Below are 14,820 nucleotides of genomic sequence, written 5' to 3' on the forward strand. Positions count from 1 at the left end.
AAGTAGCATTATTTGACTTCCTTCCACCTTTTACACGTAATATCAATAATAAATCCTCAGAAAACAGACATTTGCCCTGGCAGCTAAAAAAGACAGTTCTCCCTGCCAAGCAGTTAATTGGAATGTTGTACCACTGAGTTCAGCAGGATATCGTCTATTGCTTCATGGTCAAGTGGTGGTGGGAGGAAACAGGCAATAAACTTTGGAGACAAAAAGTAAAAGAACTTTAAGTAAAATATCTAGTTTTTCCACACTAATGTTTAATATAAATATGTTGGCATGTCTTATTCAGGGCTATTTAGTTTGTAATTTAATAACAATTGCTGATATTATCTTATACTCTAATAAATTAGAAGATACATTTAGTACTGTTTACTAAACGTAACATCTGGCAGGTTAATCTGCTAGGTATCAACATCTGAAAAATTACTGACTTTAAAAGCACACAAAGCAGTACACATGACAAAATGTTCCAGAATATGAACATATATCAATGTCAGCTGCATTCACAGCATTCAGATACAACAGGATGAGTCATCCTTTCCATCCATTTTCCCCATGGATTCAGTTAACTTCAGTTAGAGACATTTTTAGTACGGAGTGAAATTTTGGTTTTAGAATAAAACAAAAGAATCAATTAGCAGTTTGGATTATGATGAAAATTCATCACTTTGTTTTAAAAATATTTCTAAAAACAAAAGATTAAAAGTACATCTTTTCAAGCTTCTATTCCACACTGTAGTAGAGTTCAACAGGAACTGGGCAAGATCTCCATTACTATATGAAAAGGTATTTGGATGCTCTGTAAACTACTTTTGTCAATACAGAACATCACCTATTTGTGTGAAGAGACTGAGTTTTCATAACAGTGTCTTCATATAGAAATCCCACGTATTGGATTTCACACAAGTTACAGATCCATTACAAATCATAGTTGCTAGCATTACAAAATGGTATCAGTGTACCATCATTTCCTGTTCTCTGCTAAGGAGAACAAGCATTTTTCGTCCACACAGATGGTTAAAGTAATAGTCCCAAATAGTGACACAAATACTCTGTCTGTGAGACAAACCTGACTTCCTCAGAAACCTTGAGTTCTCGGAAGACAGACATAGGAGCTCTTCTTGTCATTTCTACCCCAGTTAATTACCACACACCAAAACATATAACAACCACAAACCCTGTAATACAGCTAGGATACATTGAAAGAAAGAAAATACTTTATTCCTGCTGTTATTTTATTTGAAACTAATAAATTGAAATTGCAATACCTAGCAGCAGCTCTACAGATAACAAGAATTCTAGTGAGGTTTAAAGATTTTCATCAGGTGTTTTTGCTCATTCTGTATGATGTACATGTCTAAAAGCCTTTTGCCTTTGTCATCCCTCTTACATGAAGATTTGCAAAGGTGTAACTGGGAACCACATACTTGGTTTTCATTGAATTTTTGTGTCTATATGGTTTTTTAAATGCATTGCTCTGAAGACTTTTGGAGAACAAAGACATGCACTTCCCACCTATACTGAACAACTTCTGCAATTTATTGACACACAATTCCCACTGCAGCTGGCAAAACTTGAAAAGTCCAAAGATTTCAAAAGGACAAACTCTCAAGCAGATGCATCCCAAATGCATCTTAATTTGTGCACACATTAGAAGAAGCATTCAACTCTAAAGAATGTCTAGTAATAACAGAGAAGAAGAAAAAGAGAATTAAAATTCAAATGCACAGCAAACAAATTTACATATCAAACTTTGTACCTTGCGGATTGTGGGAAATTTTCCGTCATACCGATAAAACCATCCAAAAGCTAAAAAAGGTAAAGGAAAAGTTGCTTTTTGAAGAAAAGTGAAGAGCTAGTTCAGATTCGGATCAATCCATGGTGATATGTTTAACTGATGAAAATTTATTTGAAGGCACAACACCAAAGCTTCGTTATTACACAACAAGATCTCGGACGACTTCTTGACCAAATGCGCTGGTACATTTAGTTATAAATTACCCTTATTTTACTGATATCCATTTTATGTCAAACAAAGCAAATGCAACAAGTAATCTTCATACAAACCATACAGCCACACATATTGCTAAGATTTCTACAGTCATAGTCCTACTTTGCACTAGTTACAACACCACTTCTTAAAATGAAATAGATATTCAAACTCATTCAACTCATGGCAGAACACTGACGTTTGAGGAGACAAGAAAAGCTCCATTTCCTAGGATAAAATATTTCAAATCAAGCGCATAATTTTTTAAAAAAAACATCGGTAAGTGAAAACATACAAAATAATCCAATACCATAAGTTTATATAAGAAATACTGATATCACACACAGCTCTCAATATAATCATTTTTCTAAAGGACTGGTAGATTTTTTTATTTGCATCAAGGTATCTTTAGAAAGCAATGACAGTAACAGTGTCGTAACCTGTCATCATTTACCAAAGGACCACACATATTGCCCTAACAAAACCAAATGATCAGATCACTGTCAAGACTGACTGTCAGGAGGAAATGAAGTAGAAGAATTTGAATCAGGATAGGAAGTTAAGGCTGAGCGGCAAACCTGTGTGTCCTGCTTCATGATCACTTCATCCATGCCATCTGTTTCAAGTTGGTCATGTGCAACTCCCTTTAAATCTACTAGAGAAACAAAGGAATGAAAGGAATGAGGAGGTAGAAATGACAGTCTAATGGAGGTTCCCATGAAATGAAAATGATCAGCAATGTGTGATTAGAAGTTTCCATGAAACAAAAAGAAGTTAGCAACAGGACATTTATCCACATAATTGAAAAAAAAAACAAAACACAAACCAACAACTAAAGTGCTGCTCAAATCGAATTCCATCCTCTTCCAACCCTGAAAACCAGTTAGGATCTACATATGGCCAATTAGTCTACTCTGCTATGAAGGGAAGCCTGCAGAGGTAGGTGGCTTTTCCTGTAATTAAGCCATCAGCAATTCTGATATATCCAACTTCAAAACCAAATAGCAGCCTTTTACAGTGCTGTCCCTGGGGTAAACGCTATAGGGAGAAAACACTGTCCTGAAGAATCAGAAAACTAAATGGATAGAAGATGGTTGTAGAAGAAACACCTCCTCATGTCAGTTTCTCATCCATGAAAAGTTAAATAACTTCCTCAAAGCCACACAAACAATAACATAATCAGGTTCAGAACAGATCCGAGTCTCCTTTAAGTTTTGCGACAAACAATTTCTACTTCTTCCTTTGTTTGATCTTAGCACACTCTTCACATACTATTTGTGGCTTCCAATTTAACTTCTTGCAGCTAAGCTCCAAGTGTCTTAAATTCCTTTGGACAACTAAATCAGACTTACACTTCAGGGCAGTTCATCATGGAAAAGTTGCAGTGTACAAACACAACCTCCTCAGTCTCTTGACTAACTCTGAAGCAGAGTGCCCAGTGACACCAAATCAATTTTCAAGGCTGTGCACACCACATACTGTTCGTGAAAGATTTGCTGCCATGGGTGAAAAGAGCTAAAAAACAGAAGAAAAGAGGAAAATAACAGAAAAAAAAGAGGAAAAAAAAAAGAAGAAAAGAGGAAAAAAAAAAGAAGAAAAGAGGAAAAAGAAAAGAAGAAAAGAGGAAAAAGAAAAGAAGAAAAGAGGAAAAAAACAGAAGAAAAGAGGAAAAAACAGAAGAAAAGAGGAAAAACCAGAAGAAAAGAGGAAAAAATCAGAAGAAAAGAGGAAAAAAACAGAAGAAAAGAGGAAAAAAACAGAAGAAAAGAGGAAAAAACAGAAGAAAAGAGGAAAAAAACAGAAGAAAAGAGTAAAAAAAAAAGAACAAAAGATGAAAAAAACAGAAGAAAAGAGGAAAAAACAGAAGAAAAGATAAAAAAACAGAAGAAAAGAGGAAAAAACAGAAGAAAAGAGGAAAAAACAGAAGAAAAGAGAAAAAAAACAGAAGAAAAGAGAAAAAACAGAAGAAAAGAGGAAAAAAACAGAAGAAAAGAGGAAAAAAACAGAAGAAAAGAGGAAAAAACAGAAGAAAAGAGGAAAAAACAGAAGAAAAGAGGAAAAAACAGAAGAAAAGAGGAAAAAACAGAAGAAAAGAGGAAAAAACAGAAGAAAAGAAAAAAACAGAAGAAAAGAGAAAAAAACAGAAGAAAAGAGGACAGGGAGGATAGACAGAGTCAGTAAGGAAAATGATAGTATAAGGGAATAGGAAAAATGAAATGCAAGGAAAAGACACTGCAAAATCTACATGTAATCCACATTTGAAGAAGCAGGATTTGCATTTTTTTATGACATTCAATATGTTTTTTACTCAAGTTGTTTAACCCTCCTCATGGAAGAGAGACAAGGGAGCTTCAGGACATGCCCTACAAACCCCAGAAGACTGCCCAAGTAAGAGAGGACCAAGGTCTTGCCAAAGAGATAAGGGAAAAGATCTTTAGATTTTTCTGAAAACCAAACATTGAATTAATTTCATCCAAGTAAAAAGCAAGGATACCATACCTTCTTTTTTAGTTAGAAGCAAGCAGGCAAAAGAATTCAATACCATAATCTCCACCCTCCATAATACATTGATTTAGAATAAGGGAGAAGGAAAAAAGATAACAATAGAAATAGTACAACATGCATTTACTCACTCCAGACAAGACTGCAAGTCTAGTACTAGTTTTCTACCTTCAAACACTTGACCTCTCAAGATCTCTTCTCAAATATAAAAATGATGTTAAATTATGTGCCAACATGATTAACACATAAAGTACAAAGATAATTCCAAATGAAAGAACAAAACCAAACACTTGTCTCCTCTTCTTCAAATTTTCATTTTGAAAAGTAATAAAACCCAGTAAGAAAGCACCCATAAAACTTAAAATATTACTTATTACTATAAATAATATTTCCTTCACTGAGATAAAGGTACTCATATGTATACAATTTAATATCCGAATAGCCGCTCATCCACAGAGTCACAGAAACATAATAACGTATCATATAAAAAAATGCAGCACTACTTCCATTCTGGGTACATAGTGGAAATCAGCACAAGTCTACTGATGCAAGAACTGCTCTGTGAAAAGACTGACAGGCAACATACTAAACAGAAGCAACATGGAAAGCAATGCACCAAAACCTCAAACTGAAGAGGTTGACATTTCAGATGATTTCTTAGTAGCTTTATGACTTTTTTTCTTCTTCCTGCTGCTGCTTGCTAAAAACCATGGCTGTTTCAGTGGATGCAGATTTCTGAGCTAGGTACTTGTTGAATAAAAGCCAATAATCTATCATAAACTTTCTGAAAATAACGAAATCTTAGGTACCTTGGCTTGGACACAAACTGGTGTTATATACCATATAGCTCAGTGATGTGACTGAAACAAATACTTTCCCTAGGAAGGAGATTGAAATCTATTACTTACTTTTGTGTTTGGAATGAGGGGCAGAGTGCACTTCTGCAGTTACAGTTTTCAGAGATTTGGGAGGTTCTTTAGGACCCCAGTCTTCTTCCCACTCCTTTTTAAATTTCTCTTCCTCTGCTGTTATCCTATGGAAAAAAAAAATGTATACTCAGATTTCCTAGCTGCAAACAGTAGCATCAATATAAACTCATTACAATTATTTAGTGTTCGGTATGTTTGGGTTTTTTTCTCTTTGATATAAAGCATAATAATCTGCCCTTCTCCCCCCAAAAAATCCTTTTATCAAATTTTCATTTACTAAGCTACCATGATAATATGTAAAATATAACGTAACTGAGTAAAAGATTCTTATTTAGTATGGGAACTCTTAGTCAGTTACATAAAGAGATGCACAGATATTAGGCCCAAAGTGATCATTACAGTAATGACCGTCACCTGAACTGAAGCAAAAAACCACCTCTCACCTTTTCATTTTTAGAAATGAGAAGTATCTATAGGAAAACCAGTCAGTTTTAACTAAAATTGTAAGAGAAAATGTCTACCACAGGCCTAAAAATCAGATGTTACAATGGTAAATTACACCTAAAAGACATGCGTCTTATTGCTATTGCTTATCTCCATTTTGATGACTGCTTCCTAAACACGCGGTTCTAGGCTACACTAATAAGTGACTCTTCATGAAAAAAACTAAATACTGTTGAGATGTAAACCACATTAAGTTCAGCGTTCAGGGGAAGTGGGGAAGTCAAATTACCACACATCAGGACAAAGGAGCTCATATCATGAAACAAGTAAATTACCTAGAAGGCATCTAAAAAGGCACTGTGATAAAAAAACTCCCACATTTTGAAGGACAGTTCAGCAAATCCCAAGCAGGTCACAAGAGAACTGCTGTGTAACCCAAAGCTTGTAGCTTCACATATGGTGCCTTTGAATGATCAAAGACCTATTCTTGAATGTTGCCTGCCTTAAATTGGTAAGCTGATGTATAGTGTCAACATTTACCAAGTCGTAGGTATATATGATGCTATTTATACTTGGATTATCTTTTTCATTTCTATATTTGCTAAGATAAATATAAAAAAAACATCCATATGTGGTCAAAGCACTATTAAACCTTCAGCTGAGGTCAGTATTTAAACTTGGAAACACAGTCAGTAGCAGGGAACATTGGATGGAATGTTTTGATTTGTTTTTATATTTCATTTTAATTAAACAAAATATGGGGTTACAACGTAACTTGAAGTACACAGAGTGAAGGACCTCTGCTATTAAAGCACATTTAAATTTTTCTCCTACAACACATGCTGTATACTGATAAAGGGCACAAGGAATTCCTGGAGAAAGGGTTTTAAAAACGGAGCAAAGGGTCATCATCCTCACAAAGTGGTTATACAGGAATTACATTCTAGTGAAACTGCGTGCCTACAACTGCTTATTAAATATAAACTTCAGATTAAATCTAAGTTCCTATACTACATTCCTTCCTCCTTTACACCAATGAGGCTGATGCTGATTTAACAGTTTGGATTATTATATGGAAAAGCTTAACAAGTGCTCCAGCAGCAGTTGGAAATTATACAAGGAAGTATAAAGATGTGCTAGACCTTACAATGAACCGCCCTCAAGGCAACCTAGTCAAAGTCCTCCCTGAGTGAGTAAAGATGTACTTATTGCAGAAGGATACATTCATTATGACAGGCAATCTGGATTTGGAGAATGGAATCATTTTTCACTTGTAATGTTCTGCTTTTACAGAAGCTTTCCATGGTTATTGCAGAAATCTCTACAGTAGACCACAACAAAGAACAGGATATTATCTATTCCACAGGAATTAGAGAAGAAAAACATGTAAAGGATTCATCCACAAGCTGCAGTAGAGTCCACAGCTGGGAAATATATTCTTTTTTGTACCTCACAGATTCAGAAATCACTGCACTTTTTCTATTAGAGAATTCCCCCCTCAATGAAAAGGGACTTAACTGAATGAATATGAATTAAAAACTGTTTAAGATGTCAAAGGTGCAAAGCTGAATACTTTAGGTTCAATCTTTGCTTTAAAAGGCCGCATCAAAACAGATGTTATGCGATTCCACACTATATTTCATGAAACTTCCTAATGTCATCTAGAAGGAAAATTAACTAGAATCACAGATTTTTAAAACCAGAATAGACTTTGATAGCACAAATCAATTTCCTGAGTAAAATAGGTTATAGAACTTAAGGCTTTCGGTGCCACAATTTTAATTTAATTAATTCTATCCTTAGAAAAGCAAAAACTACTTAAAACCTTATCATGACTGAAATTTCTGCACAAGACAATTAGCATCATGTACCTATTTTAGTCTAAATCTACGTAGCTTTATTTTCAGAACTGGTTGACAGACTAAAAAAGATTATTACATTCCACGTTGTGAACACTCTTAGAGATCATGAACAAACTATCTGTGTTTTGTTCTGGGATTTTGTTTCTTAAAATATAAGCTAAGTGGATCTGTTATCAAGCCCCTGAGTATAGGTATGTTTTCCAACTCTTTAGTCATTCTTCAGTTTCTTCCCTGATGCACGTCCTTACAGTATTCACTTCTTTTTTGTGATGTGAGAGTTAAATGTAGTGGTTCAATGACCACAGAGTAAACAAGTTCTGAGATGAGGAAATTTCTTAATTTTAAGTTTCTTATATATTTATAAAACATTTTTTAAATAAGAAATCAACTTCAATGTCACAATGAACTCATTATAACCATAGCCCACATGTTTTGCGGGTGCCAGTTTTCAGATCAGTTTCCTATTCTGTAACCATGCTGTACTTACCCATATGCATTGGACCCTACGTTAATGGAATTATTACACAATTTCACTTGAAAGAACACGTAGAATGTTTTCAGCCATATCTAATATATAAAAACCCTTTTTTCAGGCAGCACATAGCCTATGTAAGGTTTTTACTTACTGCTCTATTTCTCTGCGATATCTCTCCTCTTCCTCCGCAGCCTTCTGGGAAATCTCCAGTTTTCTTCTATAATAAAAGGAATTAGGACGCCGTGACAAAAATAGCATTTTATGAGTTAGAACTTCTAAAAAGTGTGTCAGCATATAGTTACTAAAAGATATAGAAAACAAATAGATATGAATTGGGGAAAAAAAACACTCCTTTTTAAAAGTCATCTTTATAGAGGATACCAGAGGTTCAATATTCTTTTGTAGGAACCCTGAGGATATTCATGACCATCTGGATAATAAAAGCTTATCATCTATTTAACTCTCTAAGTCACTATCTCCTCCTGAGATGGTTCGGTAGTGTGTTATTCTAAGAGTATAACATTTTAACTATCCTGCTAAAAAAAAAGGATGAGGGAATGGCATCAGGAAAATAACTAATAACACACTGAACCGTAGGGGTATGACAGTCGGAGAACAAAGTGACCCTTCTACTCAAGGTATGTTTGAAGGATATCAGCTTTGAAAACTCAGAACATCAAAAGCACCAACGGATAAGCACAAACAGAGACCCTGCAGCAGAAAAATTAACTTAATCTAAGTTGGGAATCTTCTTACTGTTGCCTCTTTCTTCCATACCCTTTCCAAACCCGAGCTAATTTTTCAGACTGTCCTATACAAAGTCCTTACAATCTCTCTTTCTCTTGCTGCTCTTTGATGATTTTGTTAGTCTCCAACGCAAGTCGCTTCTGATGCATTAACTCCTGGCGTTCTTGCTCACGGAGACGTGCTTCTCTCTGCCTTTCTTCTTCAGTCATGAACAGCTCCTTTCCCTGCAATCAGAACCACCACCCAAATCAGTTGTGAAAAAAGTGTCATGAATGTAGTTCACCTCACTAAAGGCATGCAATCACTAAACTCAGCAACGATAGCATAGGGGCCAGACCCAAGACATGCTCAGTGTGTCAGCCAGAAAAACGCTCCACATTATACTTTCTTGAAATATAAATGAACAATGCAATGCTAGAGAGCAGCACACTGAATGAATCCCAACGTGGAAGACAACACCACGGTTCCTGTGTTTTAATGCTCTTGTTCCTGGCTGCTGCGGAAACATACTTTCATTCAGGGAATCCAAATACAGGGGAAACCTACATTGCCAAAAAGGTGATCTAGTTGATGTGTTTCAGTCGGTTCTGTTACTGTTTCATTTATTTTACAGTTGAGATACCAGCACTACTTTCTGTTCAGGAAAGGTATTTCCATGGTGCTCTTTATGAAACACTTTGATGACATTTGTCTAATTTTCATTAATGAAATTTAAAACCCATGTTAATTAGGAAGGCAGGATTTTTCATGTCTCTTATGCTCAAAGGTAGGCAGCTCGAACAAAACCAGGCAGTGAACAATGTCTTTGCCCCACAGTCTTTGTTGACCAAATAAAAAGGAGTACAGAAGCTGTTTCCTTTTGTAATCTCTTCCTCAGTGTTGAGGAAAGGAGAGAAACGCAAGGTGAAGCAGGGTGGAGCATTGCAACAATTCACCATTTTAAGGATGCAACTGCAGCAATATATCCTGGAGTAGATCCCATCTTTTTTAACAGCTGGTAACGTATCTGGCGAATGAAACTGAGCCCTTAAGATGCTGAGTTCCTGAAGCTTAATCAACTAGTCTGGAGCATATGTTTAAACAATGTCTACAATGCCTTTTGGGCAATAGCATCTTTTGTTACTATAAGATTAGTTTAATTAAACAATGAATGCCTTAATATAGCTACATATTATACACGAACCCTTAGGAAGCTGTTTAAATGATTTTTTAAATCTTGTTTTCCCTATTTAATTCAGTTGCAAAGCAATTAAAAACCATCTTCTTTGATAAGTGTACAGAACTCATATCCTCTTGTATATAGCTACACATTTTACTATAAGAAGGATTAAAGCAGCAAAAACATTAAAACATTTATTGAAAGTCACACTGAAGTCAGTGGGAAGATTTAACCAATTTCAGCTGGCTTTCAATTACGCCCCACAGGCATACAGTTCTGTTCAGGATGAAAAATTAATTGAATCCAATGCAACACACATTTCATGTTTCAGCGAAGCAATTCTCTATTAGAACAGAAGCTCTCAAACATAAGAAAACATTACAATAAAATTAATTTCCATTTCTTATCAAGGGAATAGTTTTGCAGCAGCCCACAGTAATTAAATTGTTTTATTTGGGAATACTGTAGGTAGATATCGATAAAATAATCCAAAGCCACTCAACATAGCCCTGGTTTTACAGAATTCAATGGTACAGATATTACCAAAAAAACCCCACAGCTTTACTTCTTATTTATTTATTTATTTTTACCATTTATTTGCCCACAAATCTTCTGCTTTTATAAATATACTACTTACAGCACCTGCTACCACAGTGATAGTCAAAGTACGACTACTTTTGAGCACTCTGACTGCCTGCAAATTAAAACAGAACAAAAATCAGTCTGAATTAAGTGATAAAAGGCCTGTATATATAGCATGAAAGATGCTGGTTGTGAAGGCTGGATTTTCTAGAAGATGTACATGAACTAAAAAAGGGTGATAGATATTCAAATCTCAATATTCCCATGTTCAATGCACAACCACTTTGGTTAAGTAGCCCTGTGTAAAAACATATTTTTTGCAGCCAGAGAAACCAGACAGATGCTTTATAAGCTGACAACTACAAATTCAAAGAATTTGGAAAACTTGATCTTACCTCTTTATGATCTACATTAGAAAAGTCCACTCCATTTACCTCAACAATCTGATCACCAACCTAAAGGAATTAACCCAAATTTTAGTAGACATGCTAAATTAGTACATATATTAAATGAAAACAAAAAGAGATATACTCTCTAACATTCTTAATGCAATAATCATAGGTACTGCCAGAGTATGAGGGGAACAGACTTGAAACTGGCCAGGCTTGCACATCCTCCTGTATTGGTATTTCCTATTGCCCCTGTTTGAGACTGAATACTGAGCTTGATGGACTGTTGGTCTGACCCAAGAGGGAACTTTCATGGTCTTAAAATTAAAGAAATGTATCTACAAGGTCTTTCTTTCTCATCGTTATTAGTTGTGGGGTTTTTACTTCACAGCGATTCAAAATCCTTGAAGTAGTAAATACTAAACTAGATTTCCTTGTGGTAACTACCTTGGAAGGTGGCATACTTACCTCTAAGCCCACCTCTGCTGAAAGAGAACCCGGCTTAACACTGCTGATAAAAATGCCTGGTTTTTGTGTTGGGCCACTGGAAATACTGGTATAATACAAAAAAATTTGTATTATAACATTTAACATTTAATTATAACATATTAAAACATTTGTAGGATAATATTTATAGAATAATACAGTATAATACAGTGAGAAGTCTTAGTTGTTTTCTCATAATTTGTTTCCAATTAAAAATATTTTTGTTGTATTACCCTGCTCTGAAACAAACACTGACATTTGCCCGTAAACACACAATGGTTTATCAGGCTTCTTTTCTATCCTTTACAGCACAAAACTGTGATTTAAGAAAAAGCTAAAAGAAAAAACACTTGAGCTTCTGGATTTTTTCCTTCGATGTTGAAATTAACATAGTATACGGACCTAAAACGTCTAAGTGACTGGGACACTAATGATATTTAAAAGCAAATACGTAACACAATGAAGAATTACTAATTGCTTTAGGTTTACTCACTAAACAGCGGAATACTATGTGTAGTACAACGTTATTTTTCAGTATTACTTATTAGAAGCAAGAAGGCTGTTTCAACCAGGCACCAACGTCTAGCCTGGAAACTCTAAGCCGCCGTCCTAGCTGGGCCCAAACATAGCAATGATTTCTATAGATAATATATCCAGCAGGTGATGTTGAACTGCCTCTCCAGGTTTGTAAATAATTTCTTCAAAACCTTTAAATCTTCCAGATAATATGAAAGAAAACTTATGCTTTAGCAAATCTCTGTGCAGTTCAATCTCAATAACTTTAATTATACCTCCCTAAATCTAAAACAAATCCCACAATATCCCATCTACCTCAAAAGCTTCAGAACTAGCTGCAAGGACAGGAGTCTGAGAAGCATCTTCTAAACCTTGCAAATTCAACATTACTTTTAGGAACTGGATATAGCTGTGTGATGGTTTTTCAGTTCCAAAAGGGCAACAGAAAGCTATCCAAGTTCAGGAAGCGAACCTGTCAGTGGACACTGCTGGAACACACTACATCACCGAGCAACACGTAAAAGTATTTTAAAAAGTAAAAGCATTTAAAAAATGCAATTCCACAACTACTTGCATCATGTCTCTTCCAGCCTGCTGCTCTTATTTTTAAATTTAAAAGGTTTGGTTTTTTTTGTTTTAATTCAGAACGTGTAACTTGCATTTATGCTTTATCTACGCTTTGTCTGTTTACTTGTCTTCCTGATTCAGTGTGGATCTTCCATTTTGGTGATATTGTATCAAGGAACAATGGAAATAACTGCCTTCGATGTCTCACTTAACAAAACAGTGACATTAAATAAGAAATGTATACCCACCTGCATCCCATGCCCTTTGTGCCAATCAAGCTAATGAAGACTTTCTTCTCTTTATTGTCTCTCCCTCCAGATGAGGCAAGACCAGCAACGCTGCCCTTTCCTTCCTATAGGGGGAAATAAAAAAATGCTGCAGATGTCACTCTGTTGCACTCATATCAAGACAACGACAAAACTTCACAAACCCAGGATCAAACCCTGCCAAAATCAAGACAAGATTCCTCTGAGGTCCTACCGGAGATGAATGTGAAGTACAGTCATTTCAGTGGAGCTGCATGGCTGAAGTGAAAGACTGAACTTATCTTTCCGTTTGGAGAAGACTGTTTAAATAGTAGAATTTTGTCTTCAGAAAAGAGCAAAGGAAAAATAGAGGAAAATGATATGGCAAAATAATAATTTTAGATGTTCCTTGACAAAAGAGCTGGAAAAATACATGATAGTACTGACTGAAAGCAAAAGAATGGTAATTGTGGTTTCTCTTTTCACTGCTGCAACCCACCTGCATTTGTACCTGTCATTCCGCTGATATAGCTAAGATAGGCCAAATAATCTGTTAAAGATTTATACAATAGAACTATAGCCTGTTAATAAGCTCAAGCAAAATAAAGTACTAATTAACGAGCAAAAGATATTTCATTTGTATCCTGTCCTTTCCTTATCTAATGATATTAGAACAATTTACTATCAGAAAAGATGTTTCTACGACAACACTTGTAACAAGATATTGCATCACAGAAATACATACAATAACCTCTGTGATAAGGTCAGACAAGAGTTTCAGAAACACTAGAGATTTCCCAGAAGACATCTTAATAATATATTGATGTCTTACCTCAGATTCTGACACAAACTGGTCCACATACTGCCATTTAAGGGGTTCATCTGCTGAACTGCAAAGAAAAAGTGATTTAAATTAATAGGGATAAATAAACGTGAATGTACTCAAGTTGCTACTTTGGAATGTGGCCTCCTATTTTGCATCCAGAAGTTCCCTTGGATACTAGTCACAACAACTGCTTTATTTTCCAGCAATTTAAACAGAACATCAAACAAGCATAAAATTATCTATATTAGCAAAGTTGGTCACATAAAATTGAGAAAACCTCAAGTGAAACAATTCTGGGAAACACTGAGAAAGACTGTCAAAATAATAACAACTTGAACAGCTTATATAAATGTCTATGCAGACAGACACCTCTCACCATTAACATTTCTCAAACATTCCACTTGAAGTTTCAACTTTCCATCAAAAATTGGAAAAGGACAATAATTTCAAGTTTTTCTAAGCTCTGAAGCAGTCCACAAATGTTACACACAGAGAAACAGTGGAGCTCTGTTAAGCTCGGTGCATTGATAATGAAATTTCCAGGTAATATCCACTAACAGTAGGGAATTAGAAATTGGTTTATTTAAGTAGGCAACTGGCATAAAAGTCAGATTCATCAAGTAAGACTTCTGCCTGTTCATCACAAAGGATGGGACATTTTAATTGGCTATGGAGATGCCCATTAACACATTTTCAAATGCACAGAAAAACAGATGGATTCTTTGGATATCGAAGAGACTACATGAAAATGCTTAATCTAATTTGTTTTCAAATTAAACACCATTACCTTTTGACAGGTATCATGCCAACATCTGGAAAAGAAAAAGACTCCTTTAGGTAACACTTTCAACAGATCACCAATAATCTACCAAAACCAATTTCAGTGATACAGTGATTTTTTTTCATGTTACTTACGTCTTACTTTTATGGAAACTATTTTCTTTGTACGAATAAGGTTTATGACTTCTTCATGTGTGCATGATGAAATGGAATATCCATTTATGCGAACTATCTCATCTCCAACCTCAAAAATGAAAGTGAGAAGAAAAAATAAACTGTGAATTCACAATAAAAGGTAAAAAGATGTGATCTGGCGAT

General features: G+C 35.2%; 1 protein-coding gene across 4 annotated transcripts in view; it reads right to left on the reverse strand.

Annotated features, from left to right (window-relative positions):
- The window catches only part of USH1C (USH1 protein network component harmonin), a 52,880-nt gene that overhangs the window by 22,697 nt on the left and 15,363 nt on the right, over positions 1–14,820 (reverse strand). For 2 of the 4 annotated variants that reach the window (XM_054068365.1, XM_054068363.1), the window contains exons 5-15: positions 14,638–14,746; positions 14,510–14,534; positions 13,729–13,786; positions 12,900–13,003; positions 11,551–11,635; positions 11,089–11,148; positions 10,749–10,805; positions 9,034–9,176; positions 8,357–8,422; positions 5,404–5,528; positions 2,572–2,648 (exon numbers count right to left, since the gene is read on the reverse strand). In XM_054068365.1, the coding sequence (XP_053924340.1) occupies positions 2,572–2,648; positions 5,404–5,528; positions 8,357–8,422; positions 9,034–9,176; positions 10,749–10,805; positions 11,089–11,148; positions 11,551–11,635; positions 12,900–13,003; positions 13,729–13,786; positions 14,510–14,534; positions 14,638–14,746 (909 nt within the window). Of the gene's footprint in view, positions 1–1,762; positions 1,813–2,571; positions 2,649–5,403; positions 5,529–8,356; positions 8,423–9,033; positions 9,177–10,748; positions 10,806–11,088; positions 11,149–11,550; positions 11,636–12,899; positions 13,004–13,728; positions 13,787–14,509; positions 14,535–14,637; positions 14,747–14,820 lie in introns of all 4 variants that reach the window. The other 2 variants (XM_054068366.1, XM_054068364.1) reach the window with 2 other exon arrangements.

Source organism: Cuculus canorus, chromosome 5, assembly GCF_017976375.1.
Source record: "Cuculus canorus isolate bCucCan1 chromosome 5, bCucCan1.pri, whole genome shotgun sequence".
Lineage (NCBI taxonomy): Eukaryota > Metazoa > Chordata > Aves > Cuculiformes > Cuculidae > Cuculus > Cuculus canorus.